General features: G+C 39.3%; 1 protein-coding gene across 1 annotated transcript in view; it reads left to right on the forward strand.

The window, feature by feature from the left end:
• LOC126094661 (protein ILRUN) overlaps positions 1 to 6,693 on the forward strand; it is a 41,997-nt gene extending 35,304 nt beyond the window's left edge. Inside the window, exon 5 of the mRNA XM_049909168.1 lies at positions 4,032 to 6,693. Within this exon, the coding sequence (XP_049765125.1) occupies positions 4,032 to 4,079 (48 nt within the window). The 3' untranslated portion in view covers positions 4,080 to 6,693. The remainder of the gene's footprint in view (positions 1 to 4,031) is intronic.
• The last annotated feature ends 11,463 nt before the right edge of the window (positions 6,694 to 18,156 follow it).

Consider the following 18,156-nt stretch of genomic DNA (forward strand, 5'->3'; position numbering starts at 1 on the left):
GGGACTGACATAGTCGTTTTTTTAATTCTTTTCTGTCTTCGTGTTCTATAGTTTTGACTTGGGCGCGTATGACCACAGTTGTTTTTTGCACCTTGAAGCAAAACAGAACCAAACCAGTCCAAATGCTCTCTCTCTTTATTGAGGGTCTGATGGGCTGTTTAGTCCCTTAACCTCTCAACCAACCAACTTTCAGTACTGGAATGTAAGATACCAACACTGTTGAAAGGCTGTTGGAACCCATAAGAGTTCAAATCTTCATCACTGGTGTTCTTAGTACCATCAAACAGTTTACTTGTTCAGATGTTGTAAAATATACATGACAATAAAATATTAAAATCACTAGAAAACAGGTGTCATTGTACTGAACACCTGGGGTATATTGACACCAGAGGAATACTGATGATGGAGCAGCCAAGATGACATATAGGGAATGTGTGATATTATCTATCACTATTCTTCTATGTAATATTTTGTTGAAGGGAGAGGCTGTGTGTCATTTATAAGGGAAATGGCTAGAATAGGAAACATAAGCTTTGATTTTTGAAGCACAGTAATTGCACAGTGTTCCCGATTCAGGGAGCTACAAAAATGAAATTGTTTTGTGACATTTACTTCGTGTGCTTCTATGGTTGAACTGTACAGCATATGGTTCCTCATTGCTGTGCTAGTTTAGTATTTCTTGTTAATTTAAATTTTTCAGCCATATGTTTCATTTCATTGTGAGCTTCTTAGCTGCTTCTTCCCCCTCTTTTCAGTTATTGCATAGATGTTGTAATGGCAAAGATAAAAATCAGTGGCTGCAGAACAAAAGCAGTTAAATTTGCATTTTGTGCTACTTATTAGATTTTACATTAAATTGCCAAAACTGCTGGACTCTAGTTGATCTATAGAGCATCACATATGATATGATTGGAGCAAGGCACAGGTTGGCAGATTATAGATGGAAAAAAAAATGGAGACCAATGTAGATTACATCAGTTCATGACAGAAAAACATTTATGCGCAGATATGGGCATTGTTCAAACAAATTTTTTTCTAGTTAATTATGCAGATAAATAACTTCTTCAAATGAATTTATTTGCAAATGAATCATCCATGGACAATGATATGATTCCTCTTTGTGAATACAAATATTTATTTATTATTCATAACTTAAAAAATGAACAGCATAAAATGCTACCGGATTTCTTTCTTTACTTTTTCTACATATTTGTGGTTAGTGTTTGTTCTCTTGCTTCAGTGCAGTTTCTGCTTGATACATAAATTACTGGTGGTTTTTACAGGAGGGAGAATGGCTTCAGTTCCATATCACTAAGATAAAGGTCTAGGTTTTGATCCCTAATTGGTCATGCAATTTTTTCTATTACTTGTCACTTCACCTCTAACAATGACAAAAAAGCCAAGTGAAGCTGCACATTGTTTTGGAGTGTGTGTAGAACCATAGGTCAACCATAACTTGCGGGATAAGTTGTTTCAAAGATGGAAGAAGCATAAATACAGCCAATAGCACAATGCATAGTAAATAACTGAAGTGTTCAAAGCAACTTTCAGGTTGAGTGCAGCTTTACTTGCTTTACAGCATAGTAAATGCAATACAAAAATGCTTCATAGGCCGATGGCCTTAGCAGCTACACTACCGACATGGTGCAATTCCAGTCATTTTGCACTTTCCAGAACTTTACTGTTCCCACTGCTAACATGTGGAAGTTACTGTACGTAATTAGCCAAGATGAGAATGCAGCCAACAGAAATTTCTAATCTGGAATACCTTCTCCATTGTACCAAGATTGCTAACACTATCAGATAAGAGGGTCTAGTTGACATAATTACACAGTTTGTTAATGTCTGTTGTTTTAGAAAATGAGTGAACAAAGTAATAACTTGGTGGTTGCTAAGGACTGACATCAACTGACTTTAAATCTAGTGCCTCCTAAAATATTTGTGGAGTGCTGCTGGATGTACAAAGTCATCCGAAGATGTTTTAGGACTACCTCTGAGTAAGCGTTCCATAATTTTTTAATCTGACATGTCTTTGCAGTTACATAGTGCTTTGAGATTTAAAATTTTTGAAATAGAGCCTGGTTTTTTTTTATATAAGTATTCATAATATCGCAGCAGCTGGCAACTTTTGTTATTGAGGAAGTAATCAAGAGAAGATTGGAAGCCTTTTTTTCTCCTTTCTACACCAACTGCAACAATTGCAGAAATGGTTTACCTATGACTCAAAATTTACTAGTCCACTTGTATTGCTGTCTATGACCAAGGGATGCTTGCAACGAACTACAGACATATAACAATCAAAGAAATGTCAAAGAAATCAGGTATGAATATCAAGTGATGTTATAACACAAAAAGAAAATTTGTTTTTAAGTTTGGAACATGATTTGGGAGGTGAAGCTAATGTGGAATCGAAACAGTTATTTACTAGAAGCTAGAATGGAATTGGTGATTTCTCAATGTTTCGTGAAGAAAATCATGATCTGAAAGTCTTACATTATCATCCTGAAATAAAGACAATTTAAGAAGAAATTACACCGCTATATTTTTTGTCACAGTGACAAATCCTCGAATATCAAATAAACTTTCTGACGAGTTTTTCTGAAAATTAATTTTATAGCAACAAAAAGTTTATTTGTTTAACAAATGACCAAGAATTAGAGCAAAAAATGTGTTTGGATTTCAGGTTTATCTATTATTCGAAATACTTTTGATTCACACTTTTTATTCATTGATGATGAATAAATGTTTTTATTCATGTTAGTGTACTGTTCTTATTCATGACTAATAAATAATAATTTTTCAAACAGTGGAAGCTCGAGGTTGTAATATCAACAATATTACATTGCTATTCACTGTAAAGATGATCCATTGAGTTGCAGACAGGCACAATGAAAATATTATTACACATTAATAGCTTTCGGTATATTGATAATTTTTACGTATGGACTGTCTCTCAGCAACTGAATAAAACACAATTTTAGTGGCATACGCATTTCACCTTTATTTTCTGCAAGGCATCATCAGTGGCAGATTGCATGGACGATTTCCTACATATTACGCTCCTGTTGCATTTTTGGTATTGTTCTTCTTAAAAATGCCAATTTGCAGTTTTTTTCACACATTTCACAGCACTATGAACTGAACACCTGTTTTGATGCAATGTTTTGGTTTCTGTTGCTGACTGACAGCTGAGCTTAGTGGAAAGAAAAGTCGTTATTGTGGTATGCTGTCCCCCTCACCATTTATTTCTATTTATTTATCAGGAGCTTCTTGACACCATCTTCCTCCTCACACAGGAATTATCAGGGAATTTGTTTTTTCCCTGTTTGAGTAGCCACTCTGAAAGCAGAGATGTTCATGCTGCTGTGTCCAGGGAAGCCACAGTGATGATTGCTTCGCTGGCAGTTCATGGTTCTGTGCCTCTGTGGGCACTAGTCTTGATGCTCTAGAGTCCATTTCCTGACTCATAGTTTAAGGGACATTTAATGCCAAGCTCTCAGTTGTAATCTCCTTGCTACATCCACTGCACACTGGGGACATATGCTTACATGTAAGCTGGTGAAATGCATAACATGCTACATCCTGTGCAAATAATATACCACTTTCTTGTATGTATTGCAGTCCACAACATACCTTTTGTATTTATTATTATCAACGTGACATGACGAAACACTGATATCTGCAGTGTGCATTCCACTGTAGTAATAGTATTAATTACATACATTTTTGTTAGGAGTTTTCTCATTGGAAGGTTCAATTAGCGCGAACGCGCGTGTGTGTGTATGGGGGGGATTCAGAGAATTAGCTTTTCATAGCTTGGCATCAAACTAAAAAGTTTATAATCTGGAGATAATTTAATTTTCCTGTATTTAACTAGAAATATCATGTTCTTTTTCATAACTAAGTAGCTCTATAAACTAATTTTAACTGTCTGAAAAGAAAGTATTTCATAGCCATTGTCTTGTATTTTTGTTTCTTTGTTAAAGTGAAAGTGAGGTTTTGAAATACATTGTCTTGTTCATGTGTTCTAGGATTCTGTTCAGCAGACCCAAGATGGAGATACTAACATGATGTGTTAACACTGTTGAGAGAAACTTGTAAAAAGACTGTTCATTGTAATTTGGACTTTGGTGTACATAAGGATAGTGAGTGAAGTTGGTACTTCTGTGATTTAGTGTGCTGTTTAAGGACCAATTGTATTTTTACTCCCTTATTATAGGTGCAGGATATGTGGTACTTATCTCAGTTCACCCTGTTTCACTCCTCCTCTTAGTGATTTAACAGTCTTTCTGATACTTGTTTGTACAGGTGCTGAGCATTTTCTAGAAATTTTTTGATCAGAATATGAAAATTGTCTACATAAAAACAATTTTTCTTAATTTTTTGTGTTTTGAAGTGCAGATCAGTTGAGATATTTTGCATTACTCTTACGTAGTTATTGGAGCTTCTGACATATGTTTCACAACCTATGTAATCTTTGTGAGACTTTTTTTACTCTTAATTTGCTTCATAGTTTTCCTATTTTGTATTTATATTTTTCTTGTGACTCATAAAGACTGTGAAATACTACCAATGCAGTCTACACATCTTTAAAGCACACTACTCATCTTTGGACTGTTCCTACAGTCTTCATTCAGATTTTAAATTATGCTTTTCATTTGAGTGTCAGTATTGATATGAAAGATATTTGTAAATGCCATTTACTTCACATTTTAAAGAGAACAAGTACTTGACTTTTGGCTTCCAATTTCTGCTTTGTATTTGTCTGCAGAATATTTCTCAACTTCGTTCAGCTCTGCACCGACTGATCAAATTGAGCATTTACTAAGAGTAGCATTGTCTTGCACATGGAGTAGATGTTTGCTTAATTTCATAAATGAACTGCAGTGACAATTTTCTCTGATAAGAGAAAAGGCTGAATCAGATACCTTACCTTTGGATACTTAAAGGCCTGCCTGCCTTGTATTTTGTAGGTTGCATGACAAAGTCAAAGTTGAAACTTATTGTAGGGGTATGTGTAGATTTTTAACACATTCTTGGACTAGCCTGTAATATGTGATTAGTGTTGAGTTTTTATTGCTATGATCTGATGTTTAAACCTCTCCCAGTTGTAAAAATCCTGAAAGACAGTTATTGTTACACAAGAAAAGAAAAACTCAGAACTTTAGCATTGAAAAGTTAATTTTGGATGAGGATGAGATTTATGCTGTAACAGAGGAAATAAAGAAACTTGATGCTGGATGAAACAGAGGTAGCATATGTTTCAAACTGCTTGATTACATCTTTGACTCTTCATGTCCACTTCTTGGAGTAATGATGCATAATGCTTAGAAGGTTTAAAATTTTTAATTTTTGTCATTATTGGTCTTTCAAATTCATCAGTGAGCACCTAACATTTTTCTGAATTGATTAATCCATTGGACAGCATTTAAATGAAATAATAGTTAATAAATTGTAGGTGCTGTATTCTGTTTGATATAGTCTCTGTCAAATCTGCAAGCTGTGTTATGAATTGTAACTGCTATTTGGACCTGTATACATGTTAATTGTAGAATGAGTGTCACAATAGAAAAATTCAAATTTTTTGGCTGTTTGCAATGGCACACAAAACAGCAAGTCCTGGTATTTTGCCACAAAAACAATACTAGTAAAGATTTTATGATTTTGTTATGTTGTGAGTGAAATGGATGCTGTATCTTCAGGTGAGAAAATGTAAAATTTAAGATGTAAGTATGAGTGATTTTTGATAAACTACATTTCTTCCTTTCTTATTTGATAATTAGTACAAATTGAAATATTTTGGGGGGAAAAAAAACATAAGCTTTCCAATATCAGTTAGTGAGTAGCTGTCCTGAAACATAAATGACTCCTTGCAGTAAATATTTAAAGTATTTTACAGTAGTATGGTGTTCAATACTGTTCTTAATAAGAAAAACGATCTACATTTACATATACTAAACATGATTATATTGTATAAGTGTTGTGTAAGACTATAGTCAACATTCAATATATCTTATATTTTCTGCTGTTAATCTACTACATAGTTGCATGCGCATCACAACTTGAATATGAAAACCAATTTGTCATCACACTTTTATTATTTCATGAACTTTTGCTTTCACATATATATTCCTTTCATTTTCCATCCAAGAGATGTCACTTGATTTATTGATCCCATTTAAGGAAATCCACATACACAGTTTCAGTAATCTGAAAAGGCAGTAAGTTTTAAGCATCCAGTGGAGATGGAAAGCAGTTAGTCAAATGCTAATAAGTACCTGTGGTTATTCATATACAGTTAAATACATTCTATGTAATGTCTGTTAAAATAAGTTGGGTTTGATGTTATGCAACAAGTAATTCTTATGGGTTCCTGATTTTGTGTTGTTTTTATCTTCAGTAGTAATAAACTGATTAGTGAGGCCATTCACTAGCTGTCTCAGTGGATAGATTTGTTTGAGTTTTATGAATAATTTTTAATAGCCTTAACTGGAACTGTACTGACTGTTGCTGTTAACTAATCAGTGAGGTGTTTTTGTACAATGTCATGAAAGTTCTGTAATTTTATTTTTTTTTTTTTTCATTACCAACATGATTCAAAATCTGTGATTGTCCGTGTTTTTTGAGTACTGATATGTGTATGAGTAAGATGGTTTGTTTTCAGTGCAACAATAAAGGGTTTTGATTATGTAATGCATATTAAAATAATTTTTCATAAAACATCATGTCCTCAATTTTTTTTATTTTTAAACAAGCAATGCTAACAGTACTTCTTTGTTCACACTTTTTCTCCCAGTGGAAAGCAGAGTAAACTGGTATTGGAATACCTGCATTTCGAAACTTGCTGATAATCTAGTATACATAAGAGCAATAAATTATGTTTTCTAAACATTTTCAAACTGATGATATCAGAAGTTACCCATTTCAATGCCCATGGGTTGACATTATTGAAAAACTATTTACTGCAGCTGAGAGACACTGATCAGTAACTCGTTAGTGAATGTCATTGATAGTACTACATTACTCTGCTGTGACATACAGTGAAATTTTTCTAGTTTCTATAGCTACGTCTGTTCTCTGTAAACCACTATGCAGTACATGGCACAGGATATGTCCCATTATACTTGTTATCAGCAGTTCTTCCCATTCCATTCACATATAGAGTGCAGGAAGAATGATTGTTTAAATGTATCTGTGCATGCTGTAATTAATTTTATCTTGTCCTCACGAACCCGACAGGAACAATACATAGGAGGTTGCAGTACATTCCTACAGTAATCATTTAAAGTGGGTTTTTGAAACTTTGTAAGTAGCCATTCTCAAGGTAGTTTGCGTATGCCACAAAGTGTTTGCCGGTTCAGTTTCTTCAGCATCTCTATAACACTCTCTCATGGGCCAAACAAATAAAATCAAACCATTCATGTTGCTCTTCTTTCAATACGTTCAATATTGCATGCTGTTCCTATTTTGTACGGGTCCCACACACTAGAGCAATATTCTAGACTGGGTCACATGAGTGATTTGTAAACAATTTCCTTTGCAGGCTGATTGCAGTTCCCCAGTATTCTACCAATAAACTGAAGCCTACCACCTGATTTACCCACAGCTGAGTCTATGTGATCATTCCATTTCATATCCCTACAAAGTGCTACACCCAGGTATTTATATGGGTCAACTGATTCCAGCTGTGACTGGTAGATATTAGATGAGGATACTATGTTCTTTTTGTTTTGTGAAATGCGTAATTTAACATTTCTGATCGTTTAGAACAAATTGCCAATCTATGCACCACTTTGAAATCTTATCAAGATCTGAATATTTGTGCTGCTTGTTTCGGATATTACTTCATTATAGATAACTGCATCACCTGCAAAAAGTCTGAGACTCCTATTAATTTTTTCCACAAGGTCACTAATATAAACATGAATAGCAAGGTTCCAACACACTTGCCTGGGGGGCACACCCAGAATTACTTCTATATCTGTCATTGACTCTCCGTCCAAGATAACTTTTGCTTGATGCTTGATACCCCATACAATCATTCTTTTGATAATAAGCATAGATGTGGTACTTAGTTAAATGCGTTTTGGAAATCTTGAAATACTGCATCTACGTGACTGCCTCATTCCAAGGCTTTTGTATATTGTGTAAGAAAAGTGCAAATTGTGTTTTGCACAGGTAATGTCTTTGGCATCTATGCTGGATGTTTTTTTTTTAATTTTATGTCTTTTTATTGGCTTTCAGTATGTGCCCATTCAGCCATCTCGGCAGTAGGAAGATGATATGACAGTATGTTTCAACAATTCGTAATATTCATGAGGACCAAGCCATTCCCTGGTACAAAATTATATAGGCTTAGAATTGTCTTGTGATGCCATGCAAGTGATTTTTGTGTTAGTCACAAGGATATAAAGATAAGGGTAACTTAACACCCAGTCCCTGAGTGGAGAAAATCTGAACCTCCGATTGATCTAAGAATCAAACCTGTCCCCCTACAGTTAATAACCTGCTGGAATGACCCCACAGCTACCAAGGCAGACTGCTGATTGGCATTTAGAAATTCATTCTGTTCAAGATTCCTCATTATGTTTAAGTTTAGAATATTGTATCATGTTTTTGATACAAACACAGGTGAATTTACTCATCACCACTCTCAACACTATGATAGGAGAACAAGGAGAAAACTGATAATGATTAGTAACAAGAAGACACCTATTTATTGACAAACTCAACTTTGTACAAATCAGCTTAGGCAGCAGATTCTGAAATTCAGCCACTATTCCAGAAGCTAAGTCTGGATAGTAAATAGTTCCTGTCCCATTAGAATGCTCACTGAAGATGGGCTGTTGTGGACTCGCTGGAAGCAGAAGATGGGGTGCAAAGTACACAAGTAGAAAGCGGTTCTCTCAGTAGTCAAGCTGACGTGGAACTGCCCACTCTGCAGTGGCGCTGACACATATCACTTCTCTGGCGGCATCACTGCTGTGACATTCTGGTGCAGCAATTGCTGGGCTATATGCCATCTCTGGAGAGGGTTGTCGACTTATCAATACCTATGGTGCTGCCTTTTGGTACTTATGACACCACCCTCCCCCTCCAAATCTCCTAACCATGGTTGCATATGGTTTTGGTGCGAACTGCTGATGAGGGTAGTCTGGGTGCAGGTGCGGGCACATATCTTCATCTAGTGCTGGAGTCTCGAATGCTGGAGAACCCCCTCAGACAGGAAGGCGGCAGGGCACAGAGGCATCGCCCATAGTGACATCCGCTGCTGTGATGATGGCATCAGGGATGAGGGCGTGTCCACCTCCATGAGAAGTGCTTCAGGCTGAGATGCCACCAGGTTCGCACCAGATGGCTGTGAACCTAACTCCTGGTTGCGAGCTGAATCTGTAAAACAAAATGCAGTGCCAGGACCACCGAGTCTCAGAGGGCGAAGCTGGTTCTGGTTATGTCGAGCAGCGACTCTGTAGGAGAAGAAACCAAGAACATGTTGTGTCCAAGGACACGCAAAATGGTTCCCTGTTGCCATCTCTGTCCAAGCCCGAAGGTCCTGAAGAGTAGTATGTACAGTATCTGAAAATGGAATATTTGTACTGATTGGTAATCCTTGTTGGTGGGTGCAGCAGATGAAGCAGTGTGCAATGCCAGCAGCCATACAGAGTTCGGCCAGGGATGGTTCAGCTTGAGGCATTGCATGGTAGGTGGACAGGAACAGTTGCAAGGCCTTCTCCCATGAGAGTTCCAAGGAATCAACTCATCTATACTTTGAATGTTTGCACGAAACGTTCAACTTCACCATTTGATTATGGGTGGAATGATGCTGTGGTCACACGTTCAATACTGTTGGCTGTGCAAAATTGTTCATATTTCTGTGAGGTGAACTGTAGTCTTTAGCGGACACCAACACTTCCGGCGAGCCCTCGAAGCAAAAAATTTAAGTGCATGTTCTGATAGCACTGGCGGACATCACAGAGTTAATTGGAACCACAAACGGAAAATGACTGAAGGCACCCACTACAATTAAGCCATAGTGTATTCCAGAAAGACCCAGAAAAATTAATGTGGATACATTTCCACAGACTGCTGTTGTGTGGCCAGTCAGAAAAGTGTTGAGATGGAACCGCCTGTTGCAAGCAGTGCAGCGTGATGTCATGTGCTCAATCTGAGCATCCATTCCTAGCCAAGAAGAATGACGTCAAGCTAGCTGCTTTGTCCTCACAATACCCCAGTGTCTGTGATGCAACAACCTTAAAACATCCTGCTGAAGGATGCCCCATGCCTGGTTATTCTCAGTGTGTAACAGTTCCATAGTTGTTCAACAGCGAGAAAGCCAATTTTTGCACTGTGTGTGGCTGAACAGGCTTGGGTGGATGGAAGAGTGAAGTGAGTGTCTTATGATCCGTACTAAGTAGAACTTCCTTTCATAGAGGTAATGATGAAACTTGGTTAAACCACAAATGATTGCCAGTGCTTCTTATTCACTCTGACTGTAATATGCCATAATCTTTGTCAGAAGTATGGAGGCAAATGCTGTTGATATGACACAATGCAACAGAACATCGCCTAGGCCAATAGAAGAAATGACAACTGCTAACAACACTGGTTTAGCTGGATCAAAATATAGGGGGCACGTGTTACTATGTACCGCCCATTTCAATTGATCAAAAGCTGACAGACACCCAGTGGTCTGTGCAAACAGAATATCCCTAAGCCATAACTTGTGAAGTGGAGCTGCAATCTGAGAAGCATGAGGAATGAATTTGCAGTTGTAGTTCAGTTTGCCTAACATTACTCACAGTTCCGTCAGATTTTTGGGAGACAGCAAGTCTCTGTTGGTTTGAAAATGAGTCTGGTTGGGTGAATGGCCTGCACGTTAATGACATGCCCCAGATATTCTATTTTCATCTGGAAAAAAGAGCATTTGTCTTTGGGACACTTGAGGCCTGCCAATAACAGTTCTTGGAAAAGGCTCTCAAGAGTGATTAAATGTTCGCCTGAAGGAGGTCCAGAGACAACAATGTTACCCAGAAAATTTGAGCAAGAAGGCACCCTGGCAGTCACTTGTTCTAAAAAGGATGGAAAGGTACTGAGGCACTAACGAAGGGCAAGAGCTGAAATTCAAAGAGCCTGAAATGAAAAAATTTCTTTGAGTAGTCATCCAAAGGCAATTGGAGATCTGTCCATCAGTTCTTTTGAGTGGGGCAAAGGGTATGTGTCTATCACTGGCTAATAAGAGTTCACAGTCGACTTAAAACCAACACCCAATCAAAGACATCCTGAAGGTTTGTGAAGGATTGACAAATGGGGAACACCACAGACTTGCACTGATTGGCTTGATGACTCCATCAGCTTGCCATTGCTGTAATTGTTAGCGACCTGTTTCCTAATGGCAGTGGGCACTTTCCTAGCTCAAGAAAACTTTGGTTGTGCATTGTCTTTGAGAGAAATATGAGCAAAAAACTTGTACACACAAGCGAGATAATCACTAAAAACTTCTCTAAATTTGTCACACAGAGCGTGAAACTTGTCTGTAGGCACAACCGTTGAAATTTGCAACACTGACTTGTGTACTGACAGTCTGAAAATGTCAAAAGAATCTAAGCCAAAAATATTCTGCGAATATTTGGCAAAAATTACTGTGAATACAACTGTCTTCGTTACATCTTGAAAAGTAGCTGGCATACTGAAAGTTCCTGCAACTGGAATTTCCTGTTCACTATAAGCTGACAACACATGAGTAGCTGGACTCAGTATTGGTGAACTTGATCATTCATAAGTAAGATTTTTTAGAAGTGTAACTGATGCACCTGTGTCCAGTTGCAATTTGACATCTTTCTTAGCTACTGTTAAAGTAACACCTTGTCCCAACTACGCTCCACATCTAAGATAGAATTAACACTTCCCACCTGTTGTTGTGAGTCACTGTAATGCATGAGAGGTGAAGTGGGTGAAGATTTAGTGGGGGACCTGTGTTTGTATTGGCATGACTTATTGGCATATGAAAATCGCCTGACAAGTGTTTGCTAAGTTTTGTGCTTGGGCGACAACAGCCATCGGTTGCACTGTTCTGTGGCTGGTTGTGCCACGATAACATTAATGATTTGCACTGATCTAGTGGCAAGTTGCTTGGGAATTTGCAGTCCATGCAGCTTTTTCATGCACACTGACTGAAAATGACCCTTTATGTTGCAAAAATAACAAATAGCGTCGTGATTTGGGCACTGAGCACACCTATGGTGACTAAAGCTTTTTTGGGCAGGACGTTGCTATGTGTTCCTGTTTACTGGTGTTGTGCTGGCACAGTATGACATTGTTTGCCTCTACACATGACACCACAATCGTGTCATGGGTCAGGCAGGCATGGGACTGTTTACATTCTACAGCACCACTAACGCGGTCACCATGACATTTGTTAATATTTGACATTTGCATCTATCACTTAACTAAATCATAAGTGTTCTGAACCTCAATTAACTGTAACACTCTATTTAAAGGAGGTCAGGCTGTTTCAAAATACCAGCACAAATTCTGTCGTCACAAATATTTTGAGTTGTTGTGTCACACAGCATAACATCACTGTATCATTGTCCACGACAACACAAAAATTTGCAATGTTTAATTAAACCTCGTAATTCATTGATCCATTGTCTATGAGTAATCATCAAAGTAAGTGGTTAACTTGCTAACTAAAGTTTCAAATTCAAAGTGTTCTGGTTATTTGTCAGGAAACAATTTCACTATGGGCCTGTAAACATCCATGCCCACCACAGAAAGAAAAAAATGCTTTGCTCTTCGCACCTTGCAATTGGTGTGCCTTTATATGGTTGATCAATTGAGCTAAGTATTCCAACCAGTCCTCATACTGTTTCTTGAAACTACAGAATGGTAGATGGCTCATGGAGGCTGAGGCTGCTCGTACATTCTGCTGCTGTTGTGTTACAAGGGTGAGTAGATGGGCAAAACAAAACCTATTCCATACTCGTCATCAGCAATTGTATGTACAACCACAGAATGAGATTTTACCCATCACCATCCACAACTATTTATGATGCATGGAAGGAAACACTATGAGAGGAGAACATTGAAACAATGATAATGATTAGTGACAAGAACACGCACATTTATTGATGAATACTCAACTTTGTACAAATCGGCTCAGGCAGCAGATCCTTTAGTTCAACTACTATTCCAGAAACTAAGGCTGCATAAACAGTTCTTGTTCCACTAGAAGCTCACTGAAGACAGGTTGGTGTGGACTTGCTAGAAGCAGATGATGTGGTGTGAAGTACACTAGTAGAAGGCAGTCTTCTCGGTAGTCGAGCTGACTTGGAACTGTCCACTCTGGTGTTGTGCCGGCGCAATCCCTTCTCTAGAGGCACCGCCATGCCGACTTTTTGGTGTGGCAGTCACTGGGCTGTGTGCCATCTACGGAGTGGGTTATCGGTCTATCAACGCCTGTGGTGCTGCCTGGTGGTGCATGCTGTGCTTAAGACAACACACAGAGTATGTTATAGGATTATACAACAAGTAGGTTTCAAGAATATTGGATGGTAGTTGTGTGCATCACTTCTGCTACTCTTCTTGTAGACGGATGTGACCCGTCCTTACTTCCAATTAATGGGCATGGTTTTTTGTTTGAGGGAATGTTGATTATAGTTAAAAGTGAAGATTTAATTTGTTTTTAAATGACAAAGTATCAAAAGGCTATAGTTTGGTAGCTCTAGTAGTAATAGCATGTTGACAGACAATTAAAGGTTACCAAGTCGCAAGTGATTTGGCTGCTAGCACCAACTACAAAGTAACTCGTACGAAACAGGTTTGTACATAAAACTGAGTATGAAAACAATTGTTGCAAATACTAAAATTTTACATGTCACGATCACCAGATACATGTGTAGTAAATTTGTTGGGTATGATTGGCCAGAATTTCACTTTCACATTGAGAACAAGATAACCTAAAAAAGTATAAAAACGAAATAGTTTCAGGCTCAAAAGATGTATATTGTTCTGCAAGTGGTAATTTAAAAAAATGAGTTTATTTATTGGTGATATAGATCCTGAAGCATTCTTCAGCTCAGACCCGCTGACTAATGTTCACAGATTGGACAATAGCAGCCTGAGTCATAACATTTCCTTTGCTGAGTGTAACTCTGCTAGCCTTGGTTGATTATGATTCATGTCAGCAGCCTCTACATTAAAGAAATCTGTCTTCTGTTTCAGTACACTTCTTGTCTGGAATATAATTAGTGCTGTTTGTGGTACTGAAATTGTCTACAAGGGATGTTTTGTTTTGAAGTTGATCACTGAACTGCAATGAATTGTGTTGAGAAGTGAAGATACTTTAAATAACAGCTGAAATACATTCCTGCTCATAACAGACAGCCAAATGTGACATTGGGAAAAGGACTTGTACTTCAGTTAGTTAGTTTCATGTTCCATTCATCATTTTGTACAATAGATCGTAATGATGTGGAAAGAGTCATTTTCCATTGACACCACAAATTAATTTGTGCTTATGGTCAGTAACATTCTATTTCTGGTAAACAACAAGGTCTCACATGCATCAGCAGCCCCAGAAACACTTTCATTTCAACAGCACTGGACCATCCAACTTGAGAGATTGGTTGGTTTTCTCGTCATACATTTTTTCTATTTATTGGCTCATGTATACACATTGCAGTCACATTTATGTGAGCACTGCCTTCGTTCAACGTCAGCATGCACTAACCTTTCATAGATGGCATGTGGCAGCACTTGCAGTGTTGGGGGAACACAGAAGACCGTGCAGCCATTGTCATAAAGTGGAAACAGAGCGATTTATCTGATGTACAAAAAGGCTTTTGGGCCAAGGGTGGAAGAATTTCTGAAATGGCTGTCTGTAAAGTGTTCACGTGCTGCTATATTTAAAGTATACCGTGCATGATAAAATGTTGCTACCCAAAATCAGTGCCAAGGAAACAGTGGTGTACTATGGGACAAGCGAACAACTGCTGTGGAAATGTGTATGTATGGATAGGTGTGCAACTGTTGAGCAACTGACTGCCCAGATGAACCAAGGGGCTACCAACAGTGTCTTTTCAATGGCTGTTTATCTTGCCTTGCTGAGTATTTGCCTCTGCAGCAGGTACCTGCTTCATGCACCCATGCTGGCTGCTGTTCATTGGCGACAAAGGCTGGAATTTGCATACCGGATGTCCACTTGCTGGCAACAGGTGGCCTTTTCAGATGAATAATGTTTTATGCTCCATAGGACAGGTGGCTGTTGTGCGTATGGAGTGAAACATCTGGAAGCGAACACCCTTTAACAAGGGAGGAAGTGTTATGATCTGGGGAATGTTTGTGTGGCATTCTCTGGGTGACCTTGTCATTCTGGAAGGCGTGACTGTATCAGCCCGAGTGTGCATCTCCACACTTACATGCAGTTTGTTTTTTCTCAGTGTGATGGCACTTACCAGCAGGACAATAATGCAATGTCTCGCCTCAGCTCTCAGTGTACGTGCATGGTTCAGTGAGCACCAGGAAGAGTTTACCATACTTCCCTGGCCACCAAACTCCCTGGGTTTAAACCGATTTGAGAATCTGAGAGACCACCTCGGTCAGGCTGTATGTGCCGTGGATCCTCAACCAACAAACCTAGTACAGCTGACCATGACACTGGAGTCAGCACGAGTCCATATTCCCGTTGGTACATTTCAGAACTTCATTGACTCTTCTAATAATTTCCGGGTATGCAGCCGGATCCCGTCGACATTCTGCCACGATATTTCGGCCCAGAGACGTCCGGCCATCATCAGGTGAGTACACAACTACTGAAGAGCCCAGGTGCAGTCGCGGTATTTATGCCGAATCTCGCGCATACCCGGAAATTATTAGAAGAAGAAATACGCCGGGAAAATTTCAGAAGTCACATCTTCATTGACTCTCTTCGTGTATGTCTTGCAGTGGTCCATGGTGCAGAGTGTGGTTATTCAGACTTTTGAAATGTGCTCACATTAACAGGACTTGACAGAGTATAATTAGTTTGTTTAACTAATAACATAAAGAACTCTTTTTGGGGGGGGGGGGGGGGAGCAGGGCAATTAACAAGAGCATTGGTATCCAAATTTTTCAATTTTTGCTGTAACTGAAGGCACACTTGTAGATCTTGAGAAATTTCACTCCATACAATATTGTTGTTTGTACTGCATCATACCAACCTCATCAACACTACCACTGCACTCACTATGGTCAATAGAATGTTCGCCTGACAGCTGTTCTTAGGTACTTATACCAACAAATGGAACCTCCATTGTCTTATGGCATGAGCATGTATGATCTTAGTTGTTTCTGCACCCAAATACAAAGCAATACCAATTAGAAATTCTTCCAGAGACCTGTGATGATATGATTTGTGCATATTAGCAGTCTGTCACAGTTCCAAACCACTCGGTTTCCTTTTATAATAACACAAGGAAAATTGACCATAGATAACAATATATATATCAGTGAATCACTTACACCTAGGAACAGCTACTTCACCTACACTGAGGAACAGCTGCTGATGCATGACAGTATAAAACTTCCTGGCAGATTAAAACTGTGTGCCCGACCGAGACTCGAACTCGGGACCTTTGCCTTTCGCGGGCAAGCGCTCTACCATCTGAGCTACCGAAGCACGACTCACGCCCGGTACTCACAGCTTTACTTCTGCCAGTATCTCGTCTCCTACCTTCCAAACTTTACAGAAGCTCTCTTGCGAACCTTGCAGAACTAGCACTCCTGAAAGAAAGGATATAGCGGAGACATGGCTTAGCCACAGCCTGGGGGATGTTTCCAGAATGAGATTTTCACTCTGCAGCGGAGTGTGCGCTGATATGAAACTTCCTGGCAGATTAAAACTGTGCGCCCGACCGAGACTCGATCTCGGGACCTTTGCCTTTCGCGGGCAAGCGCTCTACCATCTGAGCTACCGAAGCACGACTCACGCCCAGTACTTACAGCTTTACTTCTGCCAGTATCTCGTCTCCTACCTTCCAAACTTTACAGAAGCTCTCCTGCGAACCTTGCAGAACTAGCACTCCTGAAAGAAAGGATATAGCGGAGACATGGCTTAGCCACAGCCTGGGGGATGTTTCCAGAATGAGATTTTCACTCAGTACCGGAGTACCGGGCGTGAGTCGTGCTTCGGTAGCTCAAATGGTAGAGCGCTTGCCCGCGAAAGGCAAAGGTCCCGAGATCGAGTCTCGGTCGGGCACACAGTTTTAATCTGCCAGGAAGTTTCATATCAGCGCACACTCCGCTGCAGAGTGAAAATCTCATTCTGGAAACAACCCCTAGGCTGTGGCTAAGCCATGTCTCCGCTATATCCTTTCTTTCAGGAGTGCTAGTTCTGCAAGGTTCGCAGGAGAGCTTCTGTAAAGTTTGGAAGGTAGGAGACGAGATACTGGCAGAAGTAAAGCTGTGAGTACCGGGCATGAGTCGTGCTTCGGTAGATCAGATGGTAGAGCGCTTGCCCGCGAAAGGCAAAGGTCCCGAGTTCGAGTCTCGGTCGGGCACACAGTTTTAATCTGCCAGGAAGTTTCATATCAGTGCACACTCCGCTGCAGAGTCAAAATCTCATTCTGGAAACATCCCCCAGGCTGTGGCTAAGCCATGTGTCCGCTATATCCTTTCTTTCAGGAGTGCAAGCCAACTATGAGAACTCAAATGACTGACAGTTTTAGATTTTGATGATTCGGATTGACAACAGATGAGATAATGAATCATATTGTATGAATCATTTAGCTGGGCATCTGGGAGTGATTAAGTTATTGCTGCCTATGGCTGTGGCATTCAACATGGTTAAGTATATATTAGGAAAAGGATACCTTGCTACTCACCATATAACAGAGATGTTGAGTCACATAGAGGCACATCAAAAAGACTGCTGAGCAAGTGCCTTCAGAGGTGAAGCAAATGTGGATAAGGATACATTTGGTCATGGTGACCATGGTGGAGGTTATAGGTTGGGTTGGTAGTGTTAATAGTGGTAAGGCCAAGGCCATTAGGGATGTTAGGGTAAAGAGAGTAGCGTCAACAGTGATGAGCAGGACACTGTGCGGTAAAAGAACAGAAATTGTGGAGAGTCGGGGAGGAAATGGTCGGTATCTTTTATGTAGGAGGGTAGGTTGCGGC

The sequence above is a fragment of the Schistocerca cancellata genome, chromosome 8 (genome assembly GCF_023864275.1).
Source record: "Schistocerca cancellata isolate TAMUIC-IGC-003103 chromosome 8, iqSchCanc2.1, whole genome shotgun sequence".
In the NCBI taxonomy this organism is placed as follows: Eukaryota; Metazoa; Arthropoda; class Insecta; order Orthoptera; family Acrididae; genus Schistocerca; species Schistocerca cancellata.